The sequence below is a fragment of the Phoenix dactylifera genome, chromosome 13 (genome assembly GCF_051530095.1).
Source record: "Phoenix dactylifera cultivar Ajwa chromosome 13, Ajwa_hap1_PhDact_Kaust_v1.1, whole genome shotgun sequence".
NCBI classification, from domain to species: domain Eukaryota; kingdom Viridiplantae; phylum Streptophyta; class Magnoliopsida; order Arecales; family Arecaceae; genus Phoenix; species Phoenix dactylifera.
In genome coordinates, this window is record NC_143202.1 from 28,477,275 (window position 1) to 28,494,369 (window position 17,095).

Genomic DNA, 17,095 nt, shown 5'->3' on the forward strand with positions numbered 1-17,095 from the left:
ACTCTTAGGCAGACTCAATTATCTTCTGGAATAATTTTCCTCACTAGATCTCTAAAAGCTCATCTTTTCTTTAGACTGACTAGTTCGCCGGCAAAGGCGCGAACAAGGACTTACTCACCCCAAAGCCATTCTTCCCTTTCTCTCTCCTCTCTAATTGTTATGTTGCATGTTTCCTTGTTAATGAAATCCTGCGACCTCCTGCTGCAACCACAAAAAAAAAGCACTACCACAACTTTATTTCCAAACGGGAAGAAATTGCTGGATGGATGCTTCCTAGATTTTCAAAATATTTTAACAGAATTATCCCACCAAATTAAATTTAATAAATAATGATGTCCTAGAAAGGTGACAGATTAAAGTAATCTGCTTTAAAGCAATACCAGGTTATTTAGGAGCGTGTTTACCAGCCGCTGAAAAAGTGTAGTGTAAATCTGCTACAGAATTTATAAATCAAAAATTGCCTGAAATATTCAATATTGATGATTTTTTATGTCAGTTATAACTAAGCCGAACCAACAAGTCTAGATTAGCTGAACGCGCCTAATTCCGGTCACACCATAAATTTAAATTCGAGTGAGCTACACAGCTGACAAAGTCGTGCGAGGTGAGTCCAGCCCCACATTGGACATGCGCCACGTATTGGGACCACCCAAATCTTCCAAGTATAACTGCTAATAGATAGTAGAACGGGCTCCTCCAAAAGGAAAAATGTGGATGGTAGCAGGATGCGGTGGTACTCACAAATGTAACTCGTCCTTTCGTTCATATGCACCTGTTGTGCCTACCACCACAGTCGAAGTCGGCCGCTCTGCGTGATTACCAGCATGAGACGTTTTACTATGTAATCGCCTTCGCCAGCCATTCCTGTCTCCAAATTCTTATTGTGGGGTCAACCAAACAACAAAATAATCCCCATCATACTTTTTCATATACCACCAATATCAGACAAGCACTCGCACAGAGATATGCTTCATATACATCCAACATCCATATCAATTTCAAGTCTCAGCAACTAAAAGGATATTGTATTGGCCCACTTCCATTTCTATCAAATTACTCGGTTCATGTAAATTGGCAACAAGGGAGTTGCAACCCAATTGTCCCCATTGATGTCATTCATGTTTACAGGGGCTCTGTAACCTGCCCGTAAGTGTTTGGAAAAGCATTTCATAATACAAAACTTGCCTAAAGCTTTCACAGATATTTCGCGCTTTTTACAAAACCAAATGGCTGCCACAGTGCTTTGCCCATGCATGTTGGCAATGGCGGAATCCGGAAGCAGAAGACTGGAGGCAACACATACAGCACTAACAACTAAACTGATTGAGAAAATCAGGATGCTGATGCTATGGAGCCCGCACATTAGCCTCCACCACCCATCAATATCTATCTATCAACAAAGCTTGCACACAAGCTTGCCTGATGACCAATCGCTGTATACCAGTACTGCAGTTATGAACCCATCAAAGAAACAACAGCTCAGCATCTACAATATATTCAGATGCTGAAGGATGGTAATATCTCCTGAACTTCTAAGTGAAGAGCATTTTCAGTTCTTCTATGCGTGCAGTGCGAACTTCCTGATCGGTTAGGGCCCCAGAGATCAGCCTTTGTTTTCGTGCCTGCACAGCTTCCATTCTTTCCTCCACTGTTCCCTAAAAATTGCCAATACAAAAATAGTATGCTTGGCAGTCAGCTCAGGGATGATCAAGACCTTCAAATACGTCAAGCAGATACAAAAGGTGCTGTAAGTCTTATGAATGTATAAAGGCCAAGATTCACAATGAGAGTGAAACTTTTAAGGTTTTTCACAGCATAAGCTACAGGCAGCAGTCAATACAGGTTAGGATGAACAAGAATAAACAAGGGCTACATGAAATGCTTAGTGGTTCCCCCATAAACTAATGCAAACATGTCTTGGACTAAAAAGGAACTCTCATGCCTCTCTGGGGGCCGTATGGGTTTTGACGGGTGCCCTAGAACTAGAAATGAAAACCACCACCATCTGTAGATATGCTGAAGTAGAGGAATTACCAGCTGAGTGGCAGAATAGATGCATTCCAATTTGCAATAGCAAGATAGCATATTAGAGCAACTGCCTCTGGCAAATAATTTGAAGTGAAATGCTTGAGATAAAGGCACAAAAGAGAAAGGACATAAGATAGTAGATTTATAACATTGAAAAAAAAAGGTGAATCCTTGCGTCCTATAAACTTGACAACATAAATAATCTTTATTTCATGAACTACGTCAGCAAAAACAAGTTACAGAATCCCAAAGAAATGGGAAGCAAGAAAACTATTGAAGACTCCAAGTACAGGGATATAAAGGCAACAAGAAAAGTGCACATAAAAGCCCTGAGAAATGAATGAAGGGATGCAGCATGATTGATGAGCCCAAGCAAACTCAGATTCAACTTTCGAACTGTTTGAAAAAAGAATACAAAACGGAACAATCAACTAAGATGCATTTACAATTTGTAACATAAATAAGAATCAAACAAAAGTGTTGGTTTGGTTCAATAGAACAGGTGCAGAGGACAGGAAGCAAGCAGCTCATGTTGGAACTCTATAATAGAGCAGGAGTAGGTGATGAGAGCCTTGAATTTCTTTTTTCTAAAAAAAAGGTAAAAGGTAACCAGAATGATGAAACCCCAGGCATCTCTTCAAAATTGGCACCTGAGACAGCGATTTGAAGGAGCATTATGGAAGCAAACAAAAGCTTTATGTTCTGGTTAGATATGAGAACTTTCCAATGCAGATGATGACAATTAGGTCATTAAGTTTCACTGACATGTTAGTAATGGTTAGTTATAGCAATTTTGCACAGAGATTTGGAAAAATAAAATTGAGAGCAATTCACAAACAAGGTCTCTCAAACAGTAAGGAGAAAGTCCAGAAGGTGATTCGAGGTTTGTTAACACATAAACGCACATCTGATGGTTGCTGTATTGTAACTAATCCACCATAGAGTGAAAATGGCCTATATGATTACATTGTTTACACATTCAACAGGCCAAAATCCTCTAAATAAACACACTACACAATGTGCACACAGGGAAAAAATATATGATAACAACCACCATTTATCACAATTAGAATCAATTTTACAAACAGCTAAGTGCTAACTGCAATGATACTCAGATAAGCCTGATTGAATCCCGTAAATAGTAAAACAACGAGATAAAGAAGGCATTCAGTTACCTGGAAGGATGCTTTCAGAAAACAAAACAGAAAGGGTTAAGAATAATATATTACCTTTACAATGAATCTTTTGATAAATACATTCTTAGTTTGACCAATACGATGAATGCGCATTACAGCCTGTTCCTCAACAGCTGGGTTCCACCAGGGATCCTAAAAGGAAAATAGATGGGCAAAGTACTCGCATCAAAACTACAAATAACTCAATGGTATTCATGTCAAAACTATAAATGACTCAACAATGCAGATAGAAATTCTCATCAGCTGTTACCATTATAACATGCTTTGGCTTCACTACTACTTGCGATTCCCACTGGAAGGTAGCTAGGAAATGTTTTGATCACATTTATATTTCATGTTTTGTTGTTAAAAAGCCAACAATATCACATCTAACACAATTCTCTCCAACGACCATTATTTACATGAATTGATATAGATATTGGTCAAAATGTTGCCTACAATTCTGGATTGGAATCGAGACATAGATGGAACCATTTTAAGAGAGAGGATCTGATAACATATGGTCTATGACTTCGTTCCTGGGAAATTAAGTTTTCATTAGATGAAATCCAACCATGTAATCATGTGATAGCATGGAAATGGAGACATTCTCTAACACTGTCATAGAAACTTTAGGCACCAGTATCAACAAAATATCCTAGACATGGTCCATTAATATGCATGAAGTAGGAGAAGCAACCAGCATATTTGAGGTGATTACCAAAGACATGATAGGCTAAAGTGCTAAGCAAGATTATAACTGTCATTCCAATTATAGGTTCGATAATGTCATTGTGGTCATATTTGCAACATCAAAAGTTACAGGAAATTGTCATTCTTCTATTTAACTGTGCATTGATTTGATGTATGCAAGTTTGATCACAAAGCCATTGTGCTTGCAGAGCTCAATAGTAAGAACTTGTGGCTCGTGCAGAGGTAAGATGGCTGGGCAATTATGATTGGGCATAAACAAATGAGGTGCCCCTAGTGAGGTACCCATCGGATACATTATTTAAGCTGGAGTATTTGCTTAAGGTCAATCCAAAACAATCAAAAGAAGTATGATTGGAAATATTGTTGTCTGGTGACTTCTCAAATCTGTATAGTTATTTAAACACTTCAAACCTTCCCATGAAAAAGTAAAAAAGGTTCACAAAAATGTTTCTATTTCAAATATGATGCAGTCTCTTTCTGAAGAGTTGAAATCTGAAAATGGTACTCCTATTAACATTCAAGTCTCTGTCTCTGAAAGGAAATACAAGTAGATCAAATTATATGCAAGCAAATCCTTGTCCTTGACCAAGAAAGAGATGATACAATTAACTACAGCAAGCAGATTTTCCTTAGTACTCCAGATCTGCCAAAAAAATTCCAGAAAACTCACATACCATGAGAAAGGCATTAGATGCTGCAGTAAGGTTTATTCCAACACCACCAGCCTTTAATGACATAAGTAATACCTGGGATACATAAAGTTTTAAGTCAAGATACACATAATGCAGCATACAATGCTTTAAATCAGGAAACCTCATGGGATAAGGGTTTGACAAATTACAGACCAATATGTTCTCATCCTCTGAAAAGTCGTTTATTACTTTTTCCCGTTGCTGCTGATTTAAGGTCCCATCCAATCGAACAAATGTGAGATTACATCTGGAACCAGAAAATGAAAAACAAAATCATAATTTTATGGTGCAAATTGAGTGGCGATAACATTAGTATTCAACCAATTGCAAAAATGTATGGAGCATGTCATGTGAACAAGATCTTCAAGCCACAACACCAATCACATGGTGAAGTTTTAATTCATCTATTACTTATTAAGCTATAACTACAACATATCATGATTTAGAATCATGAGCTCATAACTTCTCATGCCTAGAACACGGCAGTAACTGATTTAAAGAAAATTATCAACGAAGTACTTGGCCAGATGACTAAAGTAGGTTTTCATAACTACCAGAGGAGTTGACATACATACATAATATATATATATATATATATATATATATATATATATATATATATATATATATATATATATATATATAATTTGACATTTCAGAATGTCAGATATTTTTAAGAGATTTCATGCTGCAAGACATGAATCTACATGCTGAACTTTACATATAAGATGCAAGTGAATGATATTTGGTAAGAACGAGACATGAGGGGTTTTTGACTAAACACAATAAAACAAACTATGTTTGGGAAGAACAGATCTCAAATCAACCATTGAACACATAATGGTTTTGACTCTATAAATTCCTTTATTTCCAGCATATTGTTTTGATTTATTCATTTGCCACTACAAACACTCAATTGGGGCTTTTACATGTCTTTCCCTAACTGTGTGTAACCTTCATTTCCAATTATCACCCTATTCTACCATTCCAAAAGTAACATCATCATGAAGCAAATATTATTACCGAGAAAGGGGGATCTGGAGAAGATCCAAAAAAGCAGTCCACTGGCTAAAAACAATGCTTTTGGCACCAAGACTGCGAAGGTTTTCCAGTTCCCGAAGAAGAACTGAAACTTTGGAGGATTCTACCCAATTCTTCTCAATATCTATTTGGAATCGATTATCAGTTGGAGCAGTTATAAGATCCTGCCTATTCATGGACTTCCTGTAAGATAACAGATATAAAATTGCACTATGCAATAAGTTCATGATAAGCAAGTACAAGCTCAAACAATACCTGAGAAAATAAACAAAAAGTGAAACTGGAAGATACCTACAAACAGGACAAAGACCACTCGTGGTGCTCCGCCAGCTAGCCAAGAGGCATTCTCGGCATAAACGGTGAGCACATGGTGTTAGTACTGCATCTTCAAAAGCTTCTAGGCAAATTGGACACTCTCCTTCTTCGCCTTTACGCAACTCTTCCACTACCTCTTTAATGTATGCCCTTGAAGGGACAGCACCAGAATCTCTGCTATCAGCATCCTTACCACCTTTAAGGAACCGCTTTGCAAGTTTGTTGAGATTGGAGTATTCTTGCGTATCACCTCGACTGGCAAAAGCACAGCTTCAGTCACCAATTGTAATAGACTATTCTAGGGCATGTTTAGCTTCGTTGTTGCTTTTCTGTTATTGTTTATCTACAGAATACTGATATACCACATGGATATTGATGTTGAAGATGACACTTACAGAAGATTTCCGCTATCAGTTGCTTTTATTTTCACTCTTTTTTGGAAAGCATAAATCTTCGCTTCCAGAAACTCTAAAGATCTTACAAATGATTTTGAGAAAAAAGGAGTTTAATCATACATATTGTTCAATCTAGTTCTCTTTCTTCTTGGATTTTTAACAACAGAAATGAAAAACGAGATCAATACCAAACAAACCCTTAAATAAAAGATCTAAGAAATTAGATTTCCAAAATGAAAACCAAACAGACCCCAACCAGTTGTACATATAAAACAGATGAAACAATCTGTATGGTTGGTTAACATAAATAATCAGATACAATGCTCATGCAGAGAAACAATAGATATTGTTTTTTTTTTCTTCCTTTTTTTTTGGTGGGGGGGTGGGGGAGGAGTGTGCAATTAAAAAAGCAGAAAAACTATACCAAAACTCACCTAGCATAAGAGAGTGGAAAAATGACGCAGATAAGATACTCCGTTAGAATGACATTAGATGACAAAAGAATCTATCTGACGTTATTGAATTAATAAAGTCCTTAATAGCATAATGCGAACAAAAGTGCATGTGCATCAACAATAATTAACCTGAACAACCATACATACTAGTACGAATCAACATCTGGCATCTGCCATGCTCAGCTACAATGTATCATATATTAAAGCACAATCTATTTTTCTTCTTCAAAATTTTGTAACGCATCCTATATCTCAAATTTTAAGTTAGACCCTCCAAATGTGGACATCCTCAAGCACCAAATAAAATGTTACCATCATTTATCTTACATAGACTTTTTCAATTTGATAAAGTTGCACCAATTGCATATAGAGGAAACACATCCATTGGCTCACGTCACTTGCAAATAATAATAGCATTGGATGATGAATCTACAATTGTATACATGTTTTAAAATTAGTTGGACCAAAACAGTGTACATCAAATCGGAAAATTATGTAAATATTTACAAGTTGGAACTGTAATTAAAGTTCAGAAATGAGAGATTTCCAATTCATTTACTAAAAAATGTAGGATAGATGGCCTAGGGTTTCAACAGTAAAGTGGGGATTCATGTCAAGAGTGTTACTAGTTTAATATATCCAGCACATAAATGAATTTCACAAGACAGCTATAGGGCTGGTTTAGTTATACAGATCAAAATGTTGGGCGGTGAAGAGGGATAACTCCAAAAGGCTTTGTGTGCAAGAAAATTCTCCCTTCTAAACCTATTTTTTTCTTTCAAATTATGTTAAAGGTAGCAAGTAAACAAGCATTTAAACTACAAATAACAAGTTCGGAATCAAGATTAAAATTGGTGAAAACTCCATATACTGTATTAAACGCAACATCCAACCAACATAACCAATTTATGAAATTAGTGTTTTTTCAGCGAACTGAAAATTATATCCTACAAGAACTAAAGACATAGTTTTGAGGCTGTACAGAGTTCACATCCATAGTGATCATTTTCCATGGACATGGTCACACAGAAATGTGAGTCAAATTCAGATAGGCAATGGAAAATCAGAATAAGAAAAGGCATGATGATCAAGATTCAAGGACTCAACCATATAAAGGACATTTCAATCATATGAATTAAAAATAATTTATAAACAAAAATATTAGCAGAAGTGTAAATGAAGAAGGGAAGTGACTAGCACTTTCTAGAATGAAAAAAGTATTCCAATGTATCATTCATAATTATCTTTCCTAAAAAGTAACTACATTCTGCTATATAAAATTTCAAGGGTCTGACATGTCTTCTTGTTTCAAGTAGCGATCATGTGTTGATTCATCATATTTTATAAGGAATAGGTCATCAGCATTACAGTGAAAAGTTGACAAGTTCCATGACCATGTACTTCATTCAAGACTCGAAATAAGTCAATTAGGAACGAGTGTAATGGTAATTCTAGATTGGTTAAGTATGATGACCACGAGAACAATATTGATGACAGCACCTGCATACAAGAAATAATTGTGGATGGGAAAATTCTCAGGAGCACACTATCAAAATTGTAGACATTAACGAATCTGATGACAACCTTAGAAGCTAACCTCATTACAAGGAATGGATGATCACAACATTGACGAAGGCGTAAAAGCAGCTCCAATATTGAAGCATAATTGTGAAGAACACGCCCTTGCTCAACAAACTGATCAAACTTTACCTGAAGAAAACTTCAAAATACCATGTGACTTATCTGTAAAATAGAAGTGCACCATTGGGCATTCAAAGCATACAACAAATATATACCTTTGATCTTCTAAACAGAGCCTCATAGAAGTCCTTCTCGGCTGCTGACATCTCGCAATAAAGTACTTCAACATTTGCCGGAGGAAGAACAAGGATTGGCCTGCAACAAATGATACAAGGAAGAAACAATACTTCAGCACTAAATTGAGATGAGGCCCAAATATTATGCATGCTGGCTCACCTGCCATCCCTATCTGTGCTGGACTTCGTTCTCCTTAACATTATTGGCTTTAAGATGGACTGCACCAGCTTTAATCCACGTTCATCACCTTCCTCGTATGGCCTTTGTATGAGTTTATGCCACCTTCAGAACACAAGAAACCAAATAAGAATCATAAACAAGGAATACAAAACAATGATTTATAACACAAGCACCAAAATCAAACAATGGAAGATAGGACCAACAATTGCAATCACTCAACAAGAAGTTCCTTGTTGCCACAACTTCATTAAACAACCTTGTTGGAGCGCCACTAAGTCAAAAAAAAAAAAAAATGTTCGCTGTCACATGGAGAAATTTTCCAAGACCAACAAATCTTTAAGACTATAGAAATTGTCACTAGCATCTCAAATCTAATTGTAGGATTTCAGAATACAGCAAATCTCTTTTTTTTCCTGTTTCCATTTGCCGCAAAGAAAACAGCAGCTGCAATCAGTTTTTTTCTCAGCCACTCTTACCTACCAACAAACTAATGCCCTTCACAAGAATGCCTGCACAAGCTCGTTCTTGTTTATCTAAGCAACCTTAAGATCCTTCTAGAAGCTTTTAGGAATTTATAATCTTTCACCTTTTATCATCCCAGTACCTATGAAACCCATTTCAGTTTAGAATTCACAAATTTGTTTTCATTGTGCATTGTATCTTCCTGGACGATTATCAGTCATATCCAGCTAGAAATTGGTAATTTATCATCATCTTGACCATCATTTAATCAGATTCATCGCCCATGAACATTTATCAGCAAACTAAAGTTACTAAACAAATTTCCTCGAGCCATTTTGATCCTGATATAAGTACCTTAAGCCTTTATTTGACTCAATACAACCAGTTTGCCTTTTTAGCCACCACTATTTAAAGTTCTTCCTTCATTTAAGTTTAGAAGGACCCAGAGCCATTGCCTAGCAAACATATGAAACACATATTAGATTTGACTCCATTTAATTCTAATGACTACTTTTTCCCATCACACAAATGCATAAAGATCAACTTTCTTTGACTAACTCTTATCGAATCAATAAGCCTGGTTGGACCTAGTTTCTCTTGATGATGCTTCTATTATCCTCAATATAGCCAACCTACATTTTTATTTCTCTAGTTCCTTCCATTTTGGACTAAGGATTTACCAGCACTAGTTCGTGGCCTAGCAAGCAAGCTGCCACAATGTCCAGCTTGCAAGCACCTCCCGTCCGAAGCACTTCAAGTCTCTAGGCTTGAGGCAATAGGAAGACAAGCTTGAAAGCCACACTTGCACATGACACTTGCTCCTTTCTTTCCAACTTGGTGCTTTCAGTCCCGTCGAAACTTTTTTTCACTTTTTAGGCCTTCAACCCAAGTGAAAATGTAGAGTGCTTTTCACTAGTTTGATTGGTGGATCGGTTTGGTTTCTGCTTTAATTCCTTTCTTGCGCACTCAATCATCCCCTGGTCAAGCTCCGGATGAAGCTCATGCTCGAACCCTTGGTGACCTTTTCTATTTCGTTAAAGAGACTTGTCAACAGTGGTGGTTCATAAAGCAGATTGTTGCTCCATGATTAGTCAAACTAAGAGAAGAGAGAAAAGAGGCAGTCCTTCCAATCAAACAAGTGACCCACCAATTCCAACAATTGCAATGACAGCCATCAAAGCAAGATGTATAGGCCGGAAGGATGAAGTGGAAAGAGCGGAACTTGACAAGTCTCTCTACTAAGCTAACGGGCAGCTTTCAAAAATTGCTACCACATCTGTGCTTTGCTATGATTTGGTACAGAACCGAATGCAAAGCAAGCTTAATGCAAGCAACATAGGTAATCAAGCAGCAATAGAGAGACAAAGGTCTGATTTCATATAGTGGCAAATTCAACCACAAACAAAGCAGCCCTAGCCCTTTTTGAAGCCGACCTAGTTGCTAGTAGGTAATCAAGCAGCAATCGAGAGCCAAAGGTCTAATTTCACCTAGCGGCAAATTCAACCAACAAAGAAAGCAACCCTAACCCTAGACCTTTTACTAGAGGACTTTTTGGGACTCTAGGTTTCTCCAGCTCAAAGTTCAAAAATCATGTCTCGCCCATGTACTTTCAACTGACTCATGCACATAATATAATTATCTATTTTTCATCCTAGCATACTCGAAAGATAGTATGATCATGTGACTCATTTTTTAATTGTTAATTAAGCTAGAAATTCTACCCTTAACACAACATCCAAAACTTGGGGCAAGGATCACCATCTCGGTACCAAACCCTGTACTGATACTATCATGGTATAGTGTCAATACATCTAGTATAGAGGTCAGTTCAGCATACGCCTATACCGTGCATCGGTTCAGTACTGTTATGGTACGTTATGGTTTGTACGCATTGGTACCGACCTTGGAGTGCTCTACATTTGTGAATTTCATCATCCGTTGCATCCTTGACCTTATTCACTACTAATTAACCCTTTACCCAACTCATCCCATGGCCCATGCAAATAAAAAAAAATCTAGGTTTTGCAAGGTCATTACCTAGCAACAACTTCATCATCCAACATGGTCATAAGCGTAGCAACTCAAGGCCTCTCAAAATAGTTCAACCTCGCTTCAACATCCATCTATTCACCTTTATTGCAAGATATCCTTAAGGTTTCATAAAAAATTCCTCATTCATCATTTTTATACCATTAAGGCATCTAGTCCCATACATTAGACAATCATTCTCAAGGCAAAAACTTGGTGTTTTGCAACCTGAATTATATGGAATATGTTAGAGGTAGTACATCTTATAGCACATACATTAACATGCCTATGCTGCATTTGATATGCAGGCATCAAAAAGAATTTGAATGGAAAAAAGAAATGGGAATTGAAGATACGGTATCAGAATCATCATTCCTATTACACTGTTTGGAAGCAATTTTTTTTTCAAAAAAAAAGCATGATAAAGAATTGGCATTACCATTTCTAATATCAAATTTAGCTAATTATGCAAATATCACCATTTCTAATCATCATTCCTATTACATTGTTTGGAAGCAAAAAAAAATTTAAAAAAAAAGCATGATAAAGAATTAGCATTACCATTTCTAATATCTAATTTATCTAATTTCTAATATCAGAACCAAATTTAGAATTGACTATAATAATTGTTCTTCAAGTCTTTTAATATTTTAAGTAACAACTATTACACAAATAATGGTCACTATTTAACATTTTCACTATTAAACTAATAAACATTTCTAAAATTCATAAATTAATCAAATCATTTATTCTCATTTCAAAACATGAATGCCACCAATTTTCTCATACTAAACACACCACTTATTCTTGGTTAATACCATAAATGCTTCCAATTAGTTTATATAAAGGACTATTCATTCCCATTACCATGCAAAATGAAACCCTTCCTCCCATTTAAGAGTGGAAATTTGTCTATTAGTGAATGGTGAATCCAAAAGAATCACGAGTCCATTACATCTTTTTTTTTCAAATGAAACTTTGGAATGGGCTCAAAGCTAAAATTCTTATTCCACCTCAAGGCTCATTACGTGAACCAAACATTGTACTTGTGTGTCATCCTTCAACAATGTACTCCCTCATTCTTTGAATGGGTTTGTGCACAATGAGCTGTTACAAGTAACCGCGGTACTGCATGCATTCAGTGTGACTCTTCGTGCATCGAACTCAACACTTCCTTCAATATATTGCGTGGGTATGGACATTGAGTTCCCAGTACAAAACAACATTTTTCTTTAAAATATGGTATTTTAAACAACTTGAGAATCATTATAAACAAAACTGTAAGAAGCTGAGCCTTGAATAACCAACCAAAAATATTTGCAGCCAAGGATGATAAAAACAATACATGAAATTAAACTGCAACCATGACTACAGGTGAAAGCAAAAATACCAGTTGCCAACAAAACCTTATAGCACTTCATTATGCAAAGAAACATATGCTAATACTCAAAGTATCAATGCCAACAATAGCCAGACTTACAGCCCCCAGTTTCCCCAAGGCTCTACTTTCAAAAACCGAAGAAGACTGTATATATCCTCCAGGTTGTTCTGCCACAAAAGCTAGAAATCAGTAACGAGCAACTTTAGTATAAATGAAGTATAAATTACCAAGTTTCAAGTTAGACACATGTACAGATATAGGGGACCAAGCCTTTTAAAACAAAAAAGCAGAACAACAGCCATGTACTAAAATATTATAGCTCTAAATATTATTCACCTGAATAGGTGTGCCTGTGAGACACCACCGCCGATCAGCAGTGAGAGCAGCAGCAGCCATTGAAATTTGGCTTTTAGATGATTTTATAGTATGTGCTTCATCAAGCACAATCCTGAACCACTGGACAGAGTAAAGCCCACCATTATCTTCAGCATTCTACAAGTAGAGAGAAGTGAATTGAGGTGGAGCCCAGAGTCAGTATGAGCAAATGTAAAATCTGCAAGACATGCAAAATAAAAGAAATTCCAATATAAGAAATTCGCAAATTACCTCAGCAGAAAATTCTGATGCTAACACACCATAGGTGGTCAGGACAACATCACTCTGTGCTAGATATTTTGCATCCTTCGGCCTGCTTTGTCCATAGTGAACATAAACAGTGAGAGCAGCTGGCTGAACATGCGCTTCAATCTCAGCCTGGCATTCAACAGAAACAAATTGTTCGCTTCTCAGCAATTGCATATAAAGTAAGCAGCATGTCTTCATGCAATAACTTTTCCGGGCAAGTTACAATCAACAGACTTTACTGTAAGCACAGTATAGGAAATACCATATAGAACAACCAAAAATCAAGTAATCAGCTGGTTTACCTTCCATTGGCCAAGCAATGTCATAGGACAAACAATTAGACTACCGCCACCTACAAGTGTGGCCTTATGTTTCAACAGCTTGCTGAAGCCAGAAATGCCTGTTAGTTTCTTCGAATCATTTGGAGATTGATCAGACATGTGGCTCATTTCATTAGCTTCATGAGAGGCCTGACTTGCGGGAGAAGTGGGTGAGCACCCTTTATTAGGATGGGCAAGAAGAAGAGCTATTGTCATAATTGTCTTTCCTAGTCCCATTGCATCTGCCAGCATCTTAAATTGCATAACTGAGTCAATATACAATTAACTGAAAGATTAGAAACTAATTTTTCACGGTCAATATAGATTAATACCCCTCCTCTCGCAATTTTGAGGGTGCTAGGAAATTCAATAGTAGCATCACCCGAAAATGCATTCAAGTAAACAACAAGTCCTCTCCTACAAACAAAAAATAGATAGTCAGCTTATGATTTTGAATTTCATCAAGGTAAGCAAAGGCATACATATTAATCATACTTATCCACAAGGCGGTACGCATCCCAACATGGGTGAAGAGTTGTTGCTGCCTCCTCAAAGCATCTTCCTTTCTCAATCTGCACCATCCAGTGGAGAGCCTGTTTTTGGTAAGGACGTAGCTCGCATTGCAGACTTTCTGGTGGCACCATTTCCTGAAAAATGAGATAGAAGGAAGAGATAAAACATCACAAATACATAGATAATATGAAGTCAGATGTCTCACAACCAAAGGTTCAAACATATATAGGTACCTCTAATAGGGAGCTGTCTGAGATTCCGACAATATTATCCAAATCAGGATCTGAAATAATCTCCTGATCATTTTCAATTTTACTTCCACTGCTAGATACTTTTCTACATTTTTCTGAAGGTAACACTGCTGAAAGCACTCCAGAGCTGTCCTGTTCAAGCATCATCATGAGCAAAAGTCTAGCAAGAAACAAATGGGACACAAACAATGAATTTGGCATTTACCTTGGAGGCCATGGGCCGTTTCCTAGCGTAAAGGTCCTCTGGAGTGATCTCAGCCTGTTTATGTTTTAAAGATATAAAAAAAAGAGGAAAATAAACACAGTGATAATTTTGTATAATGAACATAATAAAAATAATGCAGTTAAGCTACAATATAAGCAACATAATCATAAACAGAGGGGCAAGCCTCCTCCCGTGTACTTAAGCTGTCTGATTTGATCTCACTTTTAAAAAAATAAGAGTCCCATCCAATAAGGCCCAATTTCCCCAAAGTGGAAATTATTTTTTTTCACTACCTCCATGCATTTTTTTAACCTCCCCCTTCCTTTTACCCCTAGACTTGAATCCATGACCTTCACAGGGATATTTTTTCAGTCATGGAAGCAATAGCGAAGCATGGTAAACAACAGCTAGAATTAGCGTACTTCAACCACGCAAATGCTAAACAGAGTACTCGAAGCAATGAAGTGACCCTATCTAAAAGAGAGCAAGTGACCCTATCTAAGACACAATAGTGTCTTCCAGCATGATGGATGGAAGCATTAGTTGTGGGCCAACTAAAATGCTTTTTAAAAAAATGAAAGAAGCTTTGATGAGCTTCAAGAGGCACTTGTTCGGAGGTCAAATAATAGCAGCAGCAAGTGCATAGAAGAACACTTTGAGAACAATTAGATAGCAGGGCCACATGCAATGAAGTTGTAACACTGCAAAGCACCTTCTTGAAAGGAGTAAGCCCGAGCAATCTAAACAGGTTTGGAAGTGCATGAACTGTAGACTCCTCGGAGGCAGGACGACTAGGCTTCACTGATGTCTGATGGTGCTTGCGGAACATCGAACTGTTGATGTATACACTGAAGAACACGTTCATACAAAAGGAAAGCATGATGAAAAATAACGATAAACAACAACAAAAAGAAAGAAAGAAAAATGTATTTATATGTATGAACGAGAAGACTCCAAGAACGGCGGGCAAGGACCCCGATAGAATTTGTGAACAAGATCTGTATATAAGGTGCGATTGTGTAAGTGATACCTGACTGACAAGAGAATAGTGTCCATGATGCCAAGGGCATCTGGAGCAGACTTACAGCTACCTTCGATCCTGATCTTATTCGCCCTCACAAGAGGCAAAAGGCAACGAGCCCACTCGTTTGGGATGCGACCAATCTACAAACACCCAGGATGCAGTCAAGGGAGGTGGAAAAGGAAAATCTCAAGATAGCAGACGTATGAAGGACTCGAAGAGATAAAAAGAGCAAGAGGAGTAGTGACCTCTCCGTGTTCGTGAGTGGAGAACCGCACGATCTCAGAACAAGAAGCCGGGGACCGCCCTCGGCCAGGAAATCTTGCGGTTGAAGAAGAAGAAGTCGAGGTATTTGCGGAAGGGAAGGAGAAGGTGACCCTGTCGCCAGCCTTGAGCCGCCTCCCCTTGCAGGTGGACAGCCCAGCAAGCTCGGAGCTTCCGACGAGCCACCAGTCGCTGTCCGATGCCCTGGAGGTAGCAGGTCCGGATGGCCGCACCGCGCCATTGTCGGGATTCCGGTCCACAGCCAGATCCATGTTGGTGCTCCGAACGAGCCCTTTGCGATCTGGAGCCACGGGGGGAGTGAGGCTTTTCTTTCGGGCGGCGGCGGCGGTAGTGGTAGTGGAGTCGATGGGTTCGCCGGTGAGGCGGATGTGCGGGGTGTCGAAGATGATGTTGATGGCCGCGGCGACATCGTTGTTGGCCATGTGAAGGGCGCGGATTATGTCAATGTCCGAGAAATCCCGGCCAACCACGGAGCGGACGACGGCGATCTGCTCGTCCGTGGCCTTGTTCCCCATCGGGCGAGCATCGATCAGGAACCCTAATTCTGTACCGTATAGTTGAGCCCTCTAACCTAACCCTGGACAATTTACGCTATTGGGCCCAGACGTCGGAGCAGGAGAGGCGAGAAGAGCAGGGGATTATACGCGTATGAGGATTGAAAGAGGGGAGGTGGGCTTTTGGGTTGGAGGGGCCGCCGCCTTTGCAGGAAGTGAACTTCCCGCCTTCCCTTTTACAGCCGATATGCAAGCCATTGTTTTGGCGCGAACGCGCGGCTACCAATTTGCACTTGGAAAAAAAAATTTCTCAAGTCACAGTTCCCTTGCTGATTTGAGCATGGTTTAAATTTTTTTCATAATTGAGTTATGGAGCTTCATCCCGCTCTCATTTTTTTATAGAAATAAGACAAAATAACCCGGACACCCCCATAATCCCATTGTGCCGAAACTTAAAATTTTAGTTTTGAGTACAAAAGTAAACATTATTTAGATGATATGAAAGTGCCCCATGCAAACTGAGGCTTGTTTCGCTAATAAATTTTTTTTGCTCATCAATAAAAAATTTTAATTTAATTGGCATTTTACAAAAGTTTGAATCTGGATAATTATCACATGCATGGATTTTACACCTTTTCTCTTAATAAATAAATTCCATTACACAAATAACCACATGGCCACGAGTTTAATAAACTTGA

At 38.1% G+C, this 17,095-nt stretch overlaps 1 protein-coding gene across 4 annotated transcripts; it reads right to left on the minus strand.

Moving 5' to 3' along the window:
- Nucleotides 1-1,086: 1,086 nt before the first annotated feature.
- On the minus strand, nt 1,087-16,661 carry RAD5 (DNA/RNA helicase protein). 4 transcript variants are annotated; one of them, XR_015972749.2, is made up of 21 exons: nt 15,867-16,661; nt 15,628-15,761; nt 15,310-15,445; nt 14,598-14,651; nt 14,375-14,524; nt 14,124-14,275; nt 13,961-14,045; nt 13,611-13,880; nt 13,291-13,437; nt 13,021-13,176; nt 12,784-12,851; nt 8,793-8,915; nt 8,612-8,711; nt 8,413-8,525; nt 5,946-6,220; nt 5,633-5,833; nt 4,763-4,856; nt 4,592-4,663; nt 3,258-3,356; nt 2,035-2,101; nt 1,087-1,655 (listed from the first exon to the last, which is right to left on the minus strand). XR_015972749.2 is itself a non-coding variant. In XM_039130678.3 (20 exons), exons 1-20 carry the CDS (start codon nt 16,416-16,418, stop codon nt 1,533-1,535), a joined length of 3,108 nt encoding a protein of 1,035 aa, XP_038986606.2. In that variant the 5' UTR covers nt 16,419-16,661; the 3' UTR covers nt 1,087-1,532. The 4 variants fall into 4 exon arrangements, 1 of the variants encoding a protein (XP_038986606.2); XR_005513581.3 differs by having other exon boundaries at nt 5,942-6,220; XR_005513582.3 differs by lacking the exon at nt 2,035-2,101.
- Between the last annotated feature and the right edge of the window lie 434 nt (nt 16,662-17,095).